The following is a 21,003-nucleotide window of genomic DNA, read 5'->3' on the forward strand; positions in this document are numbered from 1 at the left end:
GGGGAGGAGCACAGAGCCCCTTCCTCTTGTTTCTTTGTCATGGCTGGGAGAGGGGAACAGCGACCGCTACAGAAATTACCCCCAGACCTATTTTCTCTTTCTCTCGGTCCCGGGGGGAAATTCCCTTCACTTTGCCATTAACAACTAGGGAAGCGACACCCCATCACCTCTGCCACATGCCATGGGTTAGAAGCAAGCTACAGGTCCTGCCTACATGCAGGAGGAGGAGATTGTTTAAAGGTAGGCGTCACTGTGGGGCTCAGAATTCTGTCTACTACTGTGGTCAAACACAACATAATAAGAAGAAATAAAAATATACGCAACACTTCACTTTAAAGAATAAAAATGACCAGTGAATAATCTGACCCACCTAAACTACTAGGATTAAAAAATGGAGAAAGATATACCAAAGGAATACCAATGAAATGAAGGCTAGTTTAACCATATTACTATCAGAAAATACTTCAATATTAACATTAAAAGCATCAAGGTAAAGAAATTCAAAGCACAGTGACAACAGGTCTGATTCACCAAGAAAATATATCGTCTCCAAGTCTCTATGCGGGCTGCCCTGGTGGCTCAGTGGTACAGAGCCTGCCTGCCAAAGCAGATGATGTGGGTTTGATCCCTGGGTTGGGAAGATCCCCTGGATAAGGAAATGGCAACCTGCTCTAGTATTCTTGCCTGGGAAATCCTAAGGAGAGAAAGAGCCTGCTGGGCTACAGTTCATGGTGTTGCAAGAGTCTGACATGACTTAGCAACTAAACAAGAACAAGTCTGTCTGTATGTAATTATACAGACTGAAAATATATAAAACAAAAATTGCTAGTGCTAATTTTTTGAGAAATACCTAAATACCTAATCACGACAGACTAATCAGACAAAACTTAATCTAATGAATACACTATATATTAAACACTGCACAGAGCTATAAACATATTTTCTTTTCAAACACATAATGACAGTGCATTAAAAAAAAACTGTCCACCTATTGGGACATAAAACAAATCTCAACAGATTTCAAGAAATGAGTATCAAAAAGATGTTCCCTGATCAAAATACAATTAGGCTAGTAATCTGTAGCAAAGGGAAAACCAGGAGAAAAAACAGACATAGAGATTAAGGAACACTTCTAAAAGACAATGAGTTAAAGAAAAAATTATAATGAAAACTATAAAATACTTTGAATTAAACTGCAATAAAAATACCACATATCGAAACTTGAGTAATGCAGCTAACATAGTACTTGGAGAAAAATACACAGCCTTAAAATGTTCACACTACAAAAGAAGTGAGGCTGAAAATAAGCTAAACAAATGCACAAAAAATACCGCAACATAAACTCAATGAAAGCCAAAAGAGAAGAATAAAGATAAGCATAAACATTACTGAACTAGAAAGCAAATTATCACAGGATCAACAGAGCAAAAAACATGCCCTTAAAAAGGTTAATAACACTGACAAATCTCTGGTGAGAATAATAAAGAAAAGAAGAAAGAAGGCAAAAATAAGCAATATTAAGATAACAAGAAGAAATAATACATATTTGAGAGATTATAATATGATTTATGAGATTATGAGTAAGTCTATGCCAAGAATTTGAAATTTTAGATGAAATGGACAACTTTCTACATATGTACAAATTATGAAAATAGTTCTATAACAATTTCAAAAATTAAACCAGTCAAAAATCTCACAAAGAAAACTCTAGGCCCAAATAATTTTAATGTTGAAATCCATCAAATTCAAGGAACAAATAATTACAAACTTACATAAACTACTCTAGAGCATGGAAAAAGAGGAAGTAGCACCCAGTTTATTTTACGAGGCTAGCAAAACCTGACATAGTAGAAAAAGGGAAAATGACAGGTCAATATCAATAGTGGACACAGATGCTAAAATCCTAAACAACATGCTAGCAACTGTATTTAGTAATGTGTAAAAAGAACGTAATATATCATGACAAAGCTATATTTATACTAGGGATGCAAAATTGATTTAACATTAGAAACTCAATTTTAATTCACTATATTTGAAATAGATTAAAAAGAAAAACTGTACCACCATTTCAAAGAATGCAGAAAAAGCAGCTGATAAAATTAACATATATTCATGAGAAAGGAAGAAAATTCTCTAAGCAATGGGGAATTGAAAAGAGCTTCGTTAATCAGATGATAAAGGGTATCACAAAAAACCTAAAGCAGTGGTCAGGAAACTATAGCCACTACAGATCAAATCCGGCCCACCGCCTTTTTCTGTTACTAATGGTTTACTGGAACAAAGCAATATCCATTCATTTAAGTACTGTCTACAGCTGTGTTCCAGTGGCACAAAAGTTGCAACAGAGACTGTGTGGCCTGGAAAGCCTAAAATATTTACTATTTGACTGTTTACAGGAAAGGTTACCAATTCTGACCTATAGCAAACATTATAAAAAACTCAGGTTGCACCATCAATGAAGTATCTTAGAAACATTTACTTTGAAAAGGTAAAAATACTATCTTACCTTTTGTAGAGTGTTAAGTAATGATTTGGAATGACTTTTAGGATGCACTGTAGTCTTAGTAAATTTCAGCTCCCTCCCACACTTTGCTAATTCCTTTTTGAGTTTCTCTCTTCGCTGTTGGTCTGCATCTGAGAGGAAAAAATATTGAAATACAGAGTAAAATAAAAAAAATAATTTTTTGATGATTGAAGACTAAGAAAGAGTACTCTTTTCCTTGCTAAAAATGTTTACACTACTGATATGTAAATAAAAATCCATATGGTTTCCTGAAACCTCAAATGGATTAACTATTGAAAGAGCACAAACAAGATATGACAAACTGATTAAGCCTAAGGGCTTAAGGGAACAACTGCTAGCAGACGCAGAGATACAAAGGTTGGAAATGCAGAGGTTGGATTAATTCATACACTCCCCTACAAATGAAATACTACTGTCAATATCATGTTATAAAAGTTTAAGTTTTATATGACCAAAATGACATTAAATTTTAAAGTATTATTTTTAATTAGGATAACTGACTTCCATTTTTCTTAACTGCTATTCATTTGAAAATACAAACCAAAAAAGTGGTTTCACATTTTAGTGAGCTTTAAGTCAGGTACTGAGTCATTTTCAAAGACTGAAAACAGCAAAATGAAAGCTAGTCCAGTTTCAGAGTTAAAAGGAAGGTGAGCGACTTTCTTGGTGGCACCGTGGATAACGATCGGCCTGCCAGTGCAGGAGACATGGGTTCGAGCACTGGTCCAGGAGGATTCCATCACAGAGCAACTGAGCCTGTGTTGATATCATAGCTACTGAGCCTATGCTCTAGAGCCCGTGAGCCACACCCAGTGAAGCCCACAGGCCTAGAGCCTCGGCTCTAGAAGAGTAGCCTCTGTTTGCGGCAACTAAAGAAAGTCTGCACAAAGCAATAAGCTAAACAAATGCACAAAAAATACTGCAACATAAACTCAATGAAAGCCAAAAGAGCAGTGCAGGCAAAAATAAAAAATTTAAAGAGGCTAACCATAAATTAAATGACTTGTATTTTCATGTAAAATTTTAAATTTAACATATGCTTTTTAATTGGAATGTATCTCAACTTGATGGACAAGATAATTTCAAGTTTCAAATCACCCTGATTTGGGGGAAAAAATGGGACAAAACATTTGAAAGATACATTTACGAAACATTTTACGAAAGATACATTTAATACAAACGGCCAATAAGCATATAAAAATGTTCTACATCATTAATCATGAGGAAAATGCAAATTAAAATCACGAGACACCACTTCACACATTAAAATGGCTATCAATCAAAAAAGGAGTCAATAATGTGTTAGCAAAGATACGGAGTAACTGAGATCCTAGTATGTCGGAGGCAAGAATGTAAAATGGTATGGTCACTTCAGAAAACAGTTTGGGAGTCTCTTAAAAAGTTAAATGTAATTTTATGAGATGACCGAGCAATTCCATTCTTGGGTGTATACTCAAGAGAAATGAAACTTCACATTCACACACAAGACTTGCACATGAATGTTCACAGAAGCACTACTCGTCATGAACAAAAAACAAACAGCCAAAGTGTCAATCGACTGATAAACAGATGTACAGGGAAAGAAACCAGATCCGTGGCTTTCAAGGCGAGGAGTGGGATGAGGAAGCAGCTGCAAAGCTACCATTTTGGGGAACTTCTTAAGATGATGAAAATATTCTCGAGGGGTTTGCAGTGATGGCTGCACAGGTTTGTAAACTTAGTAAAAATCCATAAATTCTATGGTAGGAAAATTATTTGTCAATAAAACTGCTATAAAAGGTAAAGGCTTTCTTGGAACTTCCCTGGGGGTCCAATGATTAAGAATCTGCCTGCCAAGACAGATGACACGGCTTCAGTCTCCGGCCCAGGAAGATTCACATGCAGCGGGGCAACTCGGCCCACGTGGCACAACGACGGAGCCCACCTCCCGAGCCTGTGCTCCACAGCAAAGGGAAGCCTGAGCACGCCGCTAAGAGCAGCCCCTGCTCACCGCACCTGGAGAAAGCCCACGCACAGCCCCAAACTAAAAACATAAAAAGGAAAGCCTTTCTAATGCATTAGAATATGGCATTACTTAAACAATTCAACAAAGTATACAGAAATCCTAATTCAGACAATGACTGAAATTACCAATTCAGTTGTCTGCTTTGACAGAAGACTATAAAAACAGAGATGACTCAAGACCAGAGACTTATTTCTTTTTGAAAATATGTCTATAAAGCCTATTTCTAAGTAAGTTTGTATTGATTAGAACGCACATCACCTACGTTACACACACAGTAATGACTGTTAACTGTACTTCAATGCGGTGATGGTAATCTTTGCGGTTCAAGACATCACAAGTTTTTTCATTTACATGATCATAAAGGAAAACTCCTGTCTCCACTGACTGAAAGCAGAAAGTATCGTGGGGCAAATAAGCACTCAGTCTAAATTCTAAACCAAACAATGGGAGCAACTCTGTAAGCAAACCATGTATGTGTCAGCTTCTCAATGCTTACCTCCACCCGGAACCTCCTCCTGAGCTCCAGGCTTTGCGTCCCAACTGCCTCCTCAGCACCTCCACTGGGATTTCTAATAGGCATTTATTTTTAACTTAGAATGACCAAGATTGAATTTCCGACTCACTTGATTCACTTCCTCCCCTAGATGGCTTCCTATTATATTTACAACATCAGTGAATTATAACGCTTGTGTTTTCAGCGTTGGGAGGCATCTTTGACTCACCCCTCTTTTTCTCTCCTATTCTATCAACGTCCAGTTCATCAGGAAATACTGCTGACAGACATCTGAAAAGCTTCCAGAATCAAGCCATTTCATACTCCCTCTGCTTACAAGCACAATGAGTATCCTAAGGACAGAGACGCCTAGTGGGTTACAGACCATGGGGGTCGCAAAGAGTTGGACAGGACTGAGTGCCTGAGCAAGTACACACACCCATCCTCTACTTACAAGCACTGATCCAAACCACCAATAGTTCTCACTTGAATTGCTGTTTCCCAACTAGTTATTCTGCTTTTACCATCGCCCCTTGTAGACTATTCTCAACTTACCAGCCAGAGAAATACTTTAAAAAGTTAAACTAGCTATTCCTCTTCCTCTTCTCAAGACCTTCTAATGGCTTCCAATGTCAATTAGAGTTTTCACTTGCTTGCACATGGCCAAACCCTGTGTGGTCTGCATCTCTCTGACCTATCTCAATGACCTCATCACCTGTCACTCCAGCTGGTTTATTTCACACCAGCTACGCAGCTCTTCTTGCTGTTGCCCTGGATACACTGATCCCAACAAACCCGGCAGAGTTTCAGTTCTGCCAAGATGGAAAGAATTCTGGAAATGGACAGTGGTTATGGCTGTACCACAAGAAGAATGCACTTAACGTCACTGAATTGTAGACTTAAAAATGGTTGAGAAGGTAAATTTTAAGTTGTGTGTGCAGTTTACCATATTTTTTTTTTTTAAAGGCAGTATGTTAAAAATTGCTTACATTTGATGCTGGCACTCATGCTTAGTGGAACTGAGCAGTCTACTGCAGCTGAAAGAGAAAAATCACTTGCTTTAATACTGTTCTTAATATTTATAAATGACAATAACTATCAAAAGTCAAAATCACAAGAGGTTCCAGAACTTGAAGTTCCTTGTATGCATGCCACTTCTAGAGATGATAAATATCCTTGATAAAAAACACACTGGTTAGGATTAACAGCTCGTTGGATACTGCAGAAGGAAACAGTAGTGATTTTGAACACAGCAATGCAAACTAGTCAACACGAAACATCAGAAAACCAGGGTACTGAGTGTCACTGACTTATCACTCACTTAACATAGTAACTGGAGTCCCAAAACAAGTTGAGAAAAAAGAGCAAAATGAGAGCAGCGACATTATCTGATTTCAAGACTCACTGTAATGCTACAGTGATTATGGCAGTGTGGTGTTGTAACAGACATACAGATCAACAGAACTGAAGAGTAAATTTAGAACAGACCCTTGCATACGGTCAATCATCTTTTAAAAAGTGCCAAGGCATTTCCATGAGGAAAGGACAATCTCTTCAACAAATGGTACCTGGGACATTTTTAGGCAAAAAAATTGATCCTTATATAATACCCCATGCAAAAACTAATTCAAAATGGATCACAAACAATGTAGAAGCTAAAACTTAACCAACATTTTAAAAACTTTAGTTATTCAAATGGTAAAATAAAAAATTTTGTAAAAGACATTAGTGAAAAACTGCTGAGATTCTAATAAGGTCTGTAGTTAATAGTATGCTGTCAATATTAATTTTCTGGTTTTAATAATTGTATTATAGCTATATAAAATCTTAATATCAGAGAAAGCTAGATGAAGGGTTTCTGTGACATTCTGTACTATTTTTGCAACTTTTCTGTTAAGTCTAAAGTTATTTCATAATAAAAACTTAAATCAAGAAAATGAACTGACAAATCACAGACTGGGAGAAAATATTTGCAAAACATGTATCTGACATAGGACTGTATTTACATGAAGAGGACTCCCACAACTTGACACTAAGAAGACAACCCATTTTCTAAAAAATGGGCAAAAGATTTAAATAAATGTTTCACCAAAGAAGATACGTAGATGGAAAATAAGAATAAGAAAAGTTGCCCAACGAAAAGGGACCCCCTCATGACTGCTGGTGGGATTCTAAACTGGTACCATCACTACAGAAAACACATGGAGGCTGGTGGGATTCTAAACTGGTACCATCACTACAGAAAACACTATGGAGGCTGGTGGGATTCTAAACTGGTACCATCACTACAGAAAACACTATGGAGGCTCCTCAGAGTTAAAAATAGAGCTACCGTATGAGTCAGTAATTCCACTTCTGAGAATTTACCGGAAGGAAATTAAACACCAATCTGTACGTTCACTGCAGCACTGTTTGCAATAGTCAAGATATAAAAGCAATCTAAGTACCTTTTGATAGATGAATGGAAAAACAAGGCGTGGTATATATACACTACGGAACATTCCTTGGCTACAAAAAATGAAATCTTGTGTTTTGCTATAATATTAATGGATCTAGAGGGTTTTATTGGAAGTGAAATAAACTGGACAAAAAAGACAAATACAGTATGATCCCATTTCTATGTGCAAATCTGAAAAACAAACAAAATGAAAAGATTCAGATACAGAGAGTAAATGCTGTTGGCAAAAAAGAGGAAGCTGAGAATGTGGGGCAAAATAAAATGATGGGGATTAAAAGGTACAAGCCTCCTTTTATGAAATAAGTAAGCCACAAATAAGTAATACATGGCATAAGGGAGAGAGTCAGTAACACAGTAATTAACTTTTTATGGGGAAAGATGGTTAGTAGACTCACCTTGCTGATCATTTCAGAGCATAAGCAAATGTCAAATTACTATGCAGTACATCTGAAGCTAACATAATACTGTATGTCAGCTATACTTCAATTTAAAAAAAGGAAAAAAGAGCTGCTTATCATCATCAGGCGGAGAAGGCAATGGCACCCTACTCCAGTGCTCTTGCCTGGAAAATCCGATGGGTGGAGGAGCCTGGTAGGCTGCAGTCCACGGGGTCGCTAAGAGTCGGGCATGACTGAGCAACTTCACTTTCACTTTTCACTTTCATGCATTGGAGAAGGCAATGGCACCCCACTCCAGTGCTCTTGCCTGGAGAATCCCAGGGACGGGGGAGCCTGGTGGGCTGCTGTCTATGGGGTCGCACAGAGTCGGACAGGACTGAGGCGACTCAGCAGCAGCAGCAGCAGCAGCACAAACATCACCAGGCATTAGGGAAATACAAACTAAAATGCTCTGAGACACCATTACATACCCAGAGAGTGGCTAAAAAAGGCCTGCCAATAGGAGGTGCTGGTGAGGATGTGGAAGTGATGGAAACAAACAAATGACCGCCACTTTGGAAACCAGTTTGGCAGTTTCTTATAAAGTTAAACATACACTTACTATATTACCCCACAGTTCCACTCCTAGTAAATAAGTTTATCCAAGTGAAATGGAAGCATATAGTCAAATATTCTAAATGAATGTTTACAGAAGCTTTATTCCTAATAGCCAAAAGTGAGTCAAAATAACCCAAATGTCCACCAACTGGTGAACGTCGATAAACAAACTATGGTATATTCAATAAATGGAATACTACTTAGCAAAAAAAGAAATAGTGACCATGGGTTAGTTTCAAGGGTGTTAACTAACTGAAATAAGTTAGATCCAAAATGACACATATTGTGTAAGTCCACTTATATGAAATTCTAGAAAAGGCAAAACTACAGTGAAGAAAGATCAGTGGTTGCCAGGAACTGGAGGGAAGAGAGTGACTGCAAAGTACTAGGGAGAAGTTTTTGGTGAAATGATGAAATGGTCTGTACCAGAAGTCAGTGAACGTGCTCTGTAAAAGAACAGACAATAAATTTCACAGGCTTCGCAGGATCATAGAACCTCATCACAACTAGTCAACTCTGCCTTTTAGTATAAGCCACCATAGCCAATATGTACAAGAATGAATGTGTTAAAAAGAACAGATTATAAATTACTGTCTAATCACAAGATTAAGATCAGCATCTAATCACAAAAATATATTAGGGATAACACAGGTAAAATGAAATAGAGACATTATATTCAAACACAGTTAATAAAATGGCATTCCGAATTTGCTAGGTGTATAGAATCTGTAGTTGGTACTTTACTACACCAAGCACAAACCCATTGGTACATAATGTATTCATTTTTGCTACAGATTAACACAAATTAGAAGTGAAGCTGAGAAGGGTTTAAACTGGGTACAGAAAGTAACATTTGCACATGTTTACCTTTGGCTGAAAGGATTTTATTATAGTGAACAGCCATGTGATTCTTGACCAGTTGGAGGGAACTTAGTCTGAGAGAGGAGGAGTCAGTGCAAAAAGCTAAAAATTAAAACACATTTAATCATTATATATTTAAAATTAATTAAAAACCATCATGAGATAAACAAGTTACTCAGTATTAAGTACATTTTTATAAAATGTTCTGAACTTTAACCATGGAGATACTGGCACTGTATCTGTGATGCTGAGTATGTCCTAGCTGTCATCCTGCAATGATAACTGACAAGCTATTGACTACTCTGGGTTCAAACCTTCCTAAGTTTTACAAGCCTGAGAGTTTTGGGAAGAGATTGTGGAAGATAATCTACCATTACATTTACAAAACTATTTCTTATTGACAGCTCTTCATCTCATAACTAAAAATACTTAGCTGCTTCCCTGATGATAAAATAATGTTATCATGTTTAACATTTGAATACACTGGTCTGGGAAATCAAACAAATCCTACAGGTGAAGATTCTATTCTGAGATGAAAATTTCTAATTTTATACCTGAAAACAAGTCCTACAAATCAGTTTACTGAATTCTTTTGGAAGTATTAGGACAACCTTAAGACAAGTACAATCACAAAGAAATTAGATGACATTAAACTTCTTGACCTCATCTAAACTGTTAAAAGAATTCTTAGAATTAAGCACGCATATACAAGTATAAACATATACAATATAAACATAAACACAGGCATAATTTTTTAAAATATTAAATAGGTTTTGAGAATAATACATACATGTAGTTTAAAAAAACTGCAGCTAAAATGGCATAGACACTGTAAAGGAGTGAACTTCCTGCCCTGACCCTGAGTGCTCTTTCCCAGAAGTAAAGTCTGCTGCTTCTTTAATGCATCCTTCTAAGGGAATTCTATGCATAATAGAAGTGTATGCAATAGTGATAACCTTGACACGGATACTACAACTACTGCTAAAAACACTTATTGAATAGGTACCATGCATACATTGTTCCAAGCTCTTTACACGCAGTAACTCATTTAGTCATTATCATCACCATTTAATAGATGTGGAAACTGAGGCACAGGAATGTAACGTCTTCAAGGTCACACAGCTGATAAAGGACATAGTGTGGATGTGAACCAAAGCAATCTCATACTCACAATCACTGTTTCTACACCAGCTCTGCAACATATTCTTAAAAAAACAAGTTAGTAAACAACATACTGCTCTTCAATCTGGTTTTCTATGTAAGTATCTTTTAAAACTAGTTCAAAATTTTTATTTAAAAATACTTTTCAAAGTCTATGATTCTGGTTCCATGTTTATATATATGCTTTATTACCAAGAAATAAGTGAGAAAATGATTCTTCCTTCACATTTGGAGGATCAGCATCAAAGATTTTTCATGTAAATAAGGAAAAAAAGACTTTCAATTATTTTGACCAAAAACCCAGGCTTAAAAACTTTAAGCTACAATTATAAAATATTTAAAATGTACATTAAAATTTAAAGTCCTTAAAATGTAAAAACATTAAGATGTTTGGTCTTAGAGAATATAGATTTAAAAAACATCTTAGAGAATATTGATTTTCCTTTCAGAAGATCTAGAAATTCCAACTGGATAAAGAGGCCCAACTGGACAAGTGTTTGTTGCTGATACAAAACGGCCTTTTCAAGTGCATTTCTCTTTTTCTCTGACTGGCTTTTCCTCTTCAGTGCTGTGTCTTTAACCACCTGCTAATCACCATTTTAACAAGGAAGGCAAGCCTTCAGCCAAGGCAGTCTGCCAGCAACAGAAGAGCTGGGCTGGAGCTGCCACAGGGGGCAGGAGGCGACCAGGGCCACATCCAGGGCAGGATGGACTCCTACACTCTCTAGTCTCAGGAATTCTTGCAATATTTAATCCTAAGTAGCAGTATGAAGGAGGAGGAAGTGGCAGCCCACTCCAGTATTCTTGCCTGGGAAATCCCATGACAGAGGAGCCTGGCAGGCTACGGTCCACGGGGTCGTCCAGAGCAGCACACTACTGGGCACAGCCCAGCAGGAGTGTGACGCTCAAATATTGATTAAAGGAAGTATTTTTTCATCATGCTATATAATTTACACATAAAGGAAACACAATTGGTCCATCTTTTAACCATCTTTTACCATTTTAAGTACCTCACTTACCATTACTTTTGGTGCTCAAGTGTCCTTTAAATAGGCATGATGGATCAAATGTGGGAAGCACAGAGGTTGCTCTGACTTTTAACAAAAAAACATGAATTAGGACAAATGAAACAGCACTTGCACAAAGACACTATTGAACACATAAAAAATCATAAGCTTATCTTTACCAAAATTGTTTAAAATTTATTCAATCAATTCAATTACTAACCAGCAATAATATATCACATAAAAATCCTGCTGCCATAGATAAAAGGCTTTCTTTTTTAAGAAAATAAGTTACTTTTTAAAAAGTTCTGCCTTGAGACTTAAGTTTTACTGGATAAAATGATAAACACATCAATTATGTTACTTGAGGATGTACTGACTTTATTCCATAAATCACTGACCTATTGGTTTTTAAATGATTTTGAGATACAATCAATAAGATTTTGAGTTAATATAGATATATTAACTATTTTAGTTAATCATAGGCTGGTCTGTCCTTAAAAATAATTTTAAGAAAGTGATCCTCTCATAGAGTAATTTAGTAACTTATAAAATTATATATACTATAAAATTATTATATAAAAGTACATAAAAATGTCAGAACTTAATGATTAAAGATGTCTTAAGCTTCGTCTAGTCCAATCCATTTACCCTCCTGCTTGGATTCTATCTAAACATCTTATATTTAATTGTTTATTTATATTTATTTTATATTTTTAATTTATTTTTAAATTGAACTTGAAGGATAATTGCTATACAGAATTGCAAACTGTTAAACATTAACATGAATCATACAACTGTTTTATACAATTGCAAACTGCCAGACATTAGCATGAATCAGCATAGGCATACACTTGTGAACCTCCCATCGCACCGCCCTAGGCTGTTACAGAGCTCTGGTTTGCATGCCCTGCGGCATACAGCAAACCCCCGTTGGCTATCTATCTTACAGGTGGCAGCGCGTGTCCCCACACCACCCTCCCCACACACCCCGCCCTCCCCTCCCCCCTAGCCACGCCAAGTCTGCTCTTTGCGTCTGTCTCCACTGCTGCCCTGCAAATAACGTCATCAGGACCATCTTCCTACATTTCATACACATGTGTTAGTACACAAAATTTGTTTTTCCGATTCACTGCACTCTGTGTAACAAGGTTTAGTTTCACCCACCTCATTAGAACTGACTCAAATGTGTTTCTTTTTATGGGTGAGTAATACTCCATATGTACTACAGCTTTTTATGGGTGAGTAATATTCCAATATGTACTACAGCTTCTTTATCCATTCATGTGTCAATGGACATCTAGGTGGCTTCCATGTCCTAGCTATTGCAAATAGTGCTGTAATGAACACTGGGGCACAGAAAACTAATATCTCCCCTAACGTCAGTGTCTCACCTTTCAGACAAGATGCGCTGCCAGAAAACTAGATATATACTTCATCACAAAACAACTTCTGTCCCCCCAAAGTGACTGTGTTTTGAGGGGTAACCTCCAAGATAGGAAGGCTGAGTCACAGAGTTTAATGGAATTCAACAAGCAAATATAGTGTATTCCAAGACATCTTTTAAATGGGTAAATGGTCAGTCTGCTTTATAAGCTATCAAGGTGTGGGGAAGAAACAGTCAAAGTCTGAAACAAATATGGATGTCTGAAAACAGAAAAAGAGGTATCAAGTCAGTAGAACTAAAATCCAGGATGAGAGAGCAAATCCTGCTAGAACACAGTGAAACAAACAAAAAAACCACCTAAGATAATCCAAGAAGCTCCATCTACATCATAAGTCAGAGCAAGAAGGAAAAACATTAACTTATTTAGGACAAGAGAAGTCACAGTGGGAACACTTGAGTTGGTAGTAAAGACAGTCATGAAGGAGCACATAGAAATATAAAAGGAGAAAACTAACCACCAAACTCTCAAACAAATCTTATTTCTCCAGAGGAGAAAACTGCTGACTTTTTGCCTACCCAGAATCCAGTGCCCCTTTGAGGAAAACAGGACCTCCACCTGCTTGAGGAACCACTCCTCCTTTCGCTTAGCCTAGCTGGTTCAAGAGGATCCCACTGTCGGAGGGGCGCGTATCATCCCAAACCGGCCAGTTATGCTGACCCAAGTCCAGACAATGAGACACCGTCCTGGGACTTCTACTGGAACTATTAGGAAATCCCTAGAACATAAACAGGCCTGACTCTACTGGTGGCCATCTTGCCCCACACAGTGGGAACCTGAGAAGGAAACTTACACAGAGGTAAGTGGAACCAGGACCAAAGAAGATCACTGGTAACACTGCTTGAGCACTGGGATATGACCATGTCTGAAGCTCTACCCTCCCTAGACTTTTCTCCACAGGAGCTCAAAAATTCCCATTCGCTTAAATCAATTTGAGTTGGATTTCTTCACTTGTATTCACTTACTGAATACTGCTAAGTGTACCTGGCAACCTTTTAACCACTTTGTAGCTAGAAACTCACTTAATCCTAAAAACAATCCTATGAGATTGGTACTATCATTATTCACATTGTATAGATGAAGCACAAAGAGGTAAGACATGTCATCTGCCCAAGACCTCAGCAGTCTGGCTCCTGAGTCTTAACCATTACACTGTCCTGATCAATATAAATTGCTAGTACTCAAATCATGCTGCATGCTACTATTATATCATATGAAACAGGCTAAGAAGTATGTAGTTTATTCCTTCCAAGTTCCTTCCTAATGAACACGTGTTTCACTACAGTTTACAGAAAAAGGAAAAGCAGGTATATGCAGAGAAGTGAGAGAGCACAATGTCAGAGGCCGTGACAAAAGATAAATAACTTTAGATGTCATAGTACCCTCTGCTCTCAAAATCATCAGAGGTAATGAAATCTAATCAATTTAAAAGGTGCAATTTTGTTGTTCAGTAGCTAAATTATGTCCAACTCTTTGTGACCCCATGGACTACAGCACGTCAGGCTTCCCTGTCCCTCACCATCTCCTGGACCTTGCTCAAACTCATGTCCATTGAGTCGGTGATGCCATCCAACCATCTCATCCTCTATTGCCCCCGTCTCCTTTTGCTTTCCTTCCTTCCTAGCATCAGGGTCTTTTCCACTGAGCTGGCTCTTTGCATCAGGTGGCCAAAGTATTGGAACTTCAGCATCAGTCCTTCCAATAATATTCAGGGTTGATTTCCTTTAGGATTGATTGGTTTGATCTTCTTGCAGACCAAGGGACTCTCAAGAGTCTTCTCCAGCACCACAATTTGAAAGCATGAATTCTTCAGCACTCAACCATCTTTATGGTCCAATTCTCACATCCATACATGGCTACATAGCTTTGACTATATGTACCTTTGTCGACAAAATGATGTTTCTGCTTTTTAATGTACCGTCTAGGTTTGTCGTGACTTTTCTTCCAAGGAGCAAGCATCTTTTAACTTCATGGCTGCAGTCACTGTTCACAGTGATTTTGGAGCCCAAGAAAAGAAAACCTGTCCCTGCTTCTACTTTTCCCCCTTTCTATTTGTTATGAAGTGAAGGGATCAGATGCCATGATATTAGTTTTTTGAATGCTGAGTTTTCACTCTCCTCTTTCACCGTAATCAAGAGGCTCTTTAGTTTCTCTTCACTTTCTGCCATTAGAGTGGTATCATCTGCATATCTAAGGTTGTTGATATTTCTCCCAGCAATCTTGATTTCAGCTTGTGATTCATCCAGGCTGGCATTTCACATAATGTACTCTGCATATATTTCATGGTCAGAGGAGCCTGGTGGGCTATAGTCCATGGGGTTCCCCAAGTGGGATTAGGGCAACTCTAACCACCTCATTTTAACTTAATTAACTCTTTAAGGGTCCTATCTTCAATACCATCGAATTCTGAGGTAGGGGGTTTGGACTTCAAAAACTCTGCATATAAGTTAAGTAAGCAGGGTGACAATATACAGCCTTGTCATACTCCTTTTCCAATTTTAAACCAGTCCGTTGCTCCATGTCTCCTTAAGTATTTTAGCTCTAGCTAAATTTATTTATGGTTTTCTATTAACAATTACCCCAGATCTGTCGAGTAATACATTTTCCTTAAAAGCTCAATAAAAAGCAATGTTTGATACTATACATCATATACTGTCCTAAAAATGGAGCTAAACTGGGTAAGCTATAAAAACAGAAACCTTTTTACTTTTTTTACATGAACTTGATTTTAAAAACAACCTAATTAACAAATAGACTTACTAAGTCTATGATAACTCTAATTTTTACATATATCCTTTCCCATGCTCCCATTTCTACTATGAGATGCTCTAAGGTTTTGCTTTATCATACCTGGATTGAAAGTCTGTTGTGTCACTAACTGGGACCTTGGGAAGTTATTTATGATCTTATTAGTTTATTCACTGTGAAATCAATGTACAAGATGTTTTGTGCACTAAAACTCGAGATAATTTCGGAATAGTTTCCAGTATACACCAAGAGTCATGTTCGCTTCTGTGGTAAAACTTTTGAAAACCATAACGTATTTTTGTTTGCTTTTTCTGGAACTTACATGGTAAACTGTCAGAAAATACAGCTTGCTGATCAATGAATAGTTATCTCCTACATTCAGAACAGCACTTATTTTGATCGATGATTACATAATAAAGGCACATTTGTATGCAAAGCAAGACATTGCTAGGAACCATGTGGCAGCTTGGTTTAAAGGTATAATTTAAAATAGATAGGAACACTGAATTGGGAGAAGTCTGAAGACTGCCTTATCTGCCTTGCTCACAGTGTGAAGATGCAAACTATCTGGGCTGGGCTGACTCCTAGAGCCTCTTGATGACAGTGAGAGAGGAGAGTGAAAAAGCTGGCTTCAAGCTCAACATTCAGAAAACGAAGATCATGGCATCTGGTCCCATCACTTCATGGGAAATAGATGGGGAGACAGTGGAAACAGTGTCAGACTTTATTTTGGGGGGCTCCAAAATCACTGCAGATGGTGACTGCAGCCATGAAATTAAAAGACGCTTACTCCTTGGAAGAAAAGTTATGACTAACCTAGATAGCATATTCAAAAGCAGAGACGTTACTTTGCCAACAAAGGTCCGTCTAGTCAAGGCTATGGTTTTTCCAGTGGTCATGTATGGATGTGAGAGTTGGACTGTGAAGAAGGCTGAGCGCCGAAGAATTGATGCTTTTGAACTGTGGTGTTGGAGAAGACTCTTGAGAGTCCCTTGGACTGTAAGGAGATCCAACCAGTCCATTCTGAAGGAGATCAACCCTGGGATTTCTTTGGAAGGAATGATGCTAAAGCTGAAGCTCCAATACTTTGGTCACCTCAATGGAAGAGTTGACTCATTGGAAAAGACTCTGATGCTGGGAGGGATTGGGGGCAGGAGGAGAAGGGGACGACAGAGGATGAGATGGCTGGATGGCATCACGGACTCGATGGACGTGAGTCTGAGTGAACTCCGGGAGTTGGTGATGGACAGGGAGGCCTGGTGCGCTGCGATTCATGGGGTCGCAAGGAGTCGGACACGACCGAGCGACTGAACTGAACTGAAGTAGTTAACAGTGTGCCAAGAGCTTTGTAGGTATTATCCGCATTTAATCCTCAAGAGCGCCAAGACATGGGTGTTTTTACAACCACGTTCGAGATGGAGACCGAGGCTCACCCCTAAGTGCAGGGGGCGGGTGAGGGGGGACTTGAATCGGGGCTCAGGGAGGTCTGCCTCCGACCCCGACTTCAGGGGGACAGGGCCTCCCGGAGCCGGGGTAACAAACTCTGAGCCAACGAGCGCACCTGGGGAGCCCGCACGCAGGGCTTCCTCGGCGGCAAGAGGCCTAGACAGCTCGTGGAAGGGTCGGAGGCAACGCCGACGACCAAGCAGGGGCCCGGGAGCGCGCGCGCGCGCGGCCGCGACGCCGACCTCACACCTGAGGGGGCCGGGCAGCCGGCGGGAGCCCGCGACGGCGGCCCTTTACCTCTCCGGCTGGCGTCCATGCTCGGGTCCTCCTGCGGCCACACCGCGGGGACTTGCGGCGTCCCCTTCAGCCCTTCCAGGGGCCGGGCCGGCTCCCCGCGGCAGAGGTTCGGCGAGATGCAGCCGGAGGGCGGGGCGGCGCGGCGGCGGAGGCGGCCGGAGACTCACGCGCGGCGGGCGTCTGAGGGCGGGCCCCGAGGCGCCGGATTGTGACGTCACCGCGCAGGGCCGCGCCCCCGTCCCCCCCGCCCCCCTCCGCCCCCCGGGTCTCGAGATGGGAGCGGAGGACGTGAAGACGCTGGGGTGCAGCGCCGGCCTGCGGCCCTGCGGCTCTGCCGCCCGTCGGGACTCCGCCCCCGCACCGGGCAGGCCTTGTCGGAGCGGGAAGACATGCCGGCCTCATCGGGCGTCCGTGTTCCATGGGTTCCGGAAAAAATTGTTGGTTGAACTCAGAGTAGCATTTAACCAGCTCCAGATAGATTTCCAAGCAGGACTTGAACATTTGGATTAGTGAACATCCTGTATATGAAAAGCATCTACGTATTATCTTAATTCTTAACCCCAACAATCAGTTTGCATTTCTTCTCGACGCAGGGATCAAACTCGGGTCTCCTGCATTGCAGGCAGACGCTTTACCATCTGAGCCACCAAGGAAGCCCCAAATAATTAAATTTACAAGCAGCAGTACTTGAACATTGCATTAGTGAAAATCCTGGGGATGAAAGGTATCTACATATTATCTTAATTCTTAATCCCAGTAATCACTTCACATTTCCTTTCTGCTTCTGAGCTTCCCCGCACCCCCTCCTCTTCCACCACCACCTTCCGCCTTTTTGTGTACACCCGGGGCAGATTGATGTCGATGTATGGCAAAACCATGTAAAGTAATTAGCCTCCAATGAAAATAAATAAATTTATATTTTAAAAAATAAAATCTTAAGTCATCAATTTTCCTTTATGATGGAAGACAGTTGTAACATGAACAAGGCGTTGAATTATCCGTGGCTTTCCACAATTTAATTTCGAAGGAGTTACTTTTGAATCCTTGGACGCGAGGACAGACTGGGGCCGGGCAGCGTTCTGTAATGTTGTCCTTGTCTGCAGCGGGTCTACGGACATTCGGGGCTGGATGCATGATTGTTGGGCTGTCCTGTGCAGTGCAGAGTGTTTAGCAGCGAGCCTTGACCTCTGCGCACTGCATGGCAGTAGCAGCCCACCTATTCCACCCCTGGTTGTGCCAGGAAAGGTCCCCAGCTGTTGCCAAGGTCCTCTGAAACACAAAATTGCACCCTCCAACCCCCACCAGTATCTCTTCTGTAATGGCAAAAGTACTCTTTGAAGGCAGATATGTGGAACGTCTAATTGTGAGTTTTCTGCTGCAATTAGTTCCTACATCTGTTGAGTTGCTTTGTAAACCTCTCCAAGCCTGAAGCCCCTCTTATCTAAGATGTAAGAGATACTACTAACTTTGTAGTTGTAAGGATTAACACATACAGTGCCTGGCAGAAAAAGATGTTCAGCAAATAACAGTTTTCTCTCTTTTAAGACTTTTGTCTCAGAAGGGGAAATCAGGCACAAAGGAGTAAGTTAGGAAGATTATGAAAAGGAAAGGGGTATCTATCGCCAGAAATTCACCTGAATTCCTGATTTTCTAAGACTCCAGGGAAAGGAGAAAATTAGATTCAGAATTGAGAAATGTGGAAGTGTGTGACGGTCCCTGCGGCCCCAACGACAAAAAGTCATTTAGAAGGGTACAGGGGCAGGATACCCAGGGGTGCAGGGGTGTGCTGCAGTCCATGGACTTTGCTGCACGACTGAGCGACTGAACTGAAGGGCTGAGATTCAGGTGTTACCTAGAGAACAAAGACACTCTTGCCTACCTGCTCATTAATGCTTGAAATCGCTAAGAACAGGAAGCCTTTTATTCCAGTACTAGCATCTGGAAAATATCTTGCATATACTAGACCTCCAGTAAGCATTTGTTAAATTGGATTAGAGCTGAAGCATAGAGGGCAAACAGCCCTGGGAGAGGCAACACAAGACCTGACTCACTCAAGGGTGATGCCAGTTTCTCTTGTGAAAGTAGGCTTTGGGTATCAAAAGGAAATTTTGGCTTCCAAAAGGAAAGGGGCTCTACCATTGAGAGACAACAAAATGAAGGTTGTGAAGACTACATTGCTTGGTAGCCAACTTCAACTGAAACCATCCTCATTTCATGATTTTTAAGTATTTTGTTCCGGTTCTTTCAAGAAGTGCACGATAGAGTCCTTTTCTTTCCAACCATAGCAGAGAACATATCATGAGTCCCTTTATGACAGTTAATTTAATTATCCTTTGTCTGCACTCTGTATAAAAAAGAGAGAGAAGATCCTTTCCGGTTGCTATTCCCAGAGATAACCCCGATCATGGGTAAATGTATGCAGCTGGCCTGGGTTTATTGTCGAGTGTGCTCCCGGGAACACGCTTCCGAAGGGGAATCACCACCAACTGCAATGTCCTTGGAGCACAGACGTTCCTGAGACTTCTTGTTGAGTATTAAAACATGAATTTCTCATTGTTAAGGAATCATTCCGATGATGCGTTTTCGTTACTGCTATCTAGAGGCTTGTCTGTCTGTATTTCAGGAGGAAAGCAGTTTTCTCCCTTAATGCACTGGAATGTCCACTTTTCTTACTTTCTTCTTTTTGTCTTACCTTGTCAGCTCAAAACTAAGACATGCTTTGCTGCAATAACTATTCATAGCCTATTTTTCTATTCATCTCTTTAATTCCCTATATTACGCAGGTGGCTTTTATTCTTCTACTTTTATTTAATGGTTTAATCAAGCCTGTTTTTAACTAGATGAGTTTGAAGCTCTTTGGAAATAGAGACACAAATGAAATAAGCTATATATTATTATATACCATAATATATAGCCTAATACATATACTCTATATGGGCTTCCCAGGTGGAGCTAGCAGTTAAAGAACCCACCTGCCAATGCAGAAGACATAAGAGACACGGGTTCGATCTCTGGGTCGGGAAGATGCCCTGGAGAAGGAAATGGCAACCAACTCTAGACCTCTTGCCTGGAGAATCCCCTGGACAGAGGAGCCTGGTGGGCTATAGTCCATAGGGTCACAGAGAGTCAGATACGACTCAAGGCTTTTATTCTTCTCTTATTTAATTGTTTAATCAAGCCTATTTTTAATTAGATGAGTTTGAAGCTCTTTGGAAAAAGAGATACAAATGAAATAAGCTATATATTATTACATACTATAATATATTACACACCATAATATGTAGTCCAATACATATACTGTATAGTTGATTGTATTTTATTACTTATTATTTTAAAACATTGTATTATTACATTTACATTTAATCTATATCTTTATAGATTACTATTGCTTTCATAATTTAGAGAATTTATGTTTTCCTGTTTGGCCATGCTCAGCTTTATGAATGAAAATTATCCAGTGAATGTAATGGAGACACCAAGAGGTAAAGGCCAAGATAATCTTTTCCCATTCAGTGGCTAATTATAAACATATTTTCATCTTTAATGTCCCTGAAGGATAAAAATGA

The 21,003-nt window shown here is 39.6% G+C and overlaps 1 protein-coding gene across 5 annotated transcripts in view; it reads right to left on the minus strand.

Moving 5' to 3' along the window:
• The window catches only part of SPATA7 (spermatogenesis associated 7), a 38,443-nt gene extending 20,854 nt beyond the window's left edge, over positions 1-17,589 (minus strand). For 2 of the 5 annotated variants that reach the window (XM_040227515.1, XM_040227516.1), the window contains exons 1-5: positions 17,438-17,588; positions 11,517-11,591; positions 9,343-9,438; positions 6,012-6,059; positions 2,507-2,634 (exon numbers count right to left, since the gene is read on the minus strand). In XM_040227515.1, coding sequence (XP_040083449.1) covers positions 2,507-2,634; positions 6,012-6,059; positions 9,343-9,438; positions 11,517-11,591; positions 17,438-17,456 — 366 coding nt within the window. In that variant the 5' untranslated portion in view covers positions 17,457-17,588. Of the gene's footprint in view, positions 1-2,506; positions 2,635-6,011; positions 6,060-7,469; positions 7,962-9,342; positions 9,439-11,516; positions 11,592-17,437 lie in introns of those variants that run through there. The other 3 variants (XM_040227514.1, XM_040227517.1, XM_040227518.1) reach the window with 3 other exon arrangements.
• Positions 17,590-21,003: the final 3,414 nt, after the last annotated feature.

This window comes from Oryx dammah, unplaced genomic scaffold (genome assembly GCF_014754425.2).
Source record: "Oryx dammah isolate SB20612 unplaced genomic scaffold, SCBI_Odam_1.1 HiC_scaffold_26, whole genome shotgun sequence".
In the NCBI taxonomy this organism is placed as follows: Eukaryota; Metazoa; Chordata; class Mammalia; order Artiodactyla; family Bovidae; genus Oryx; species Oryx dammah.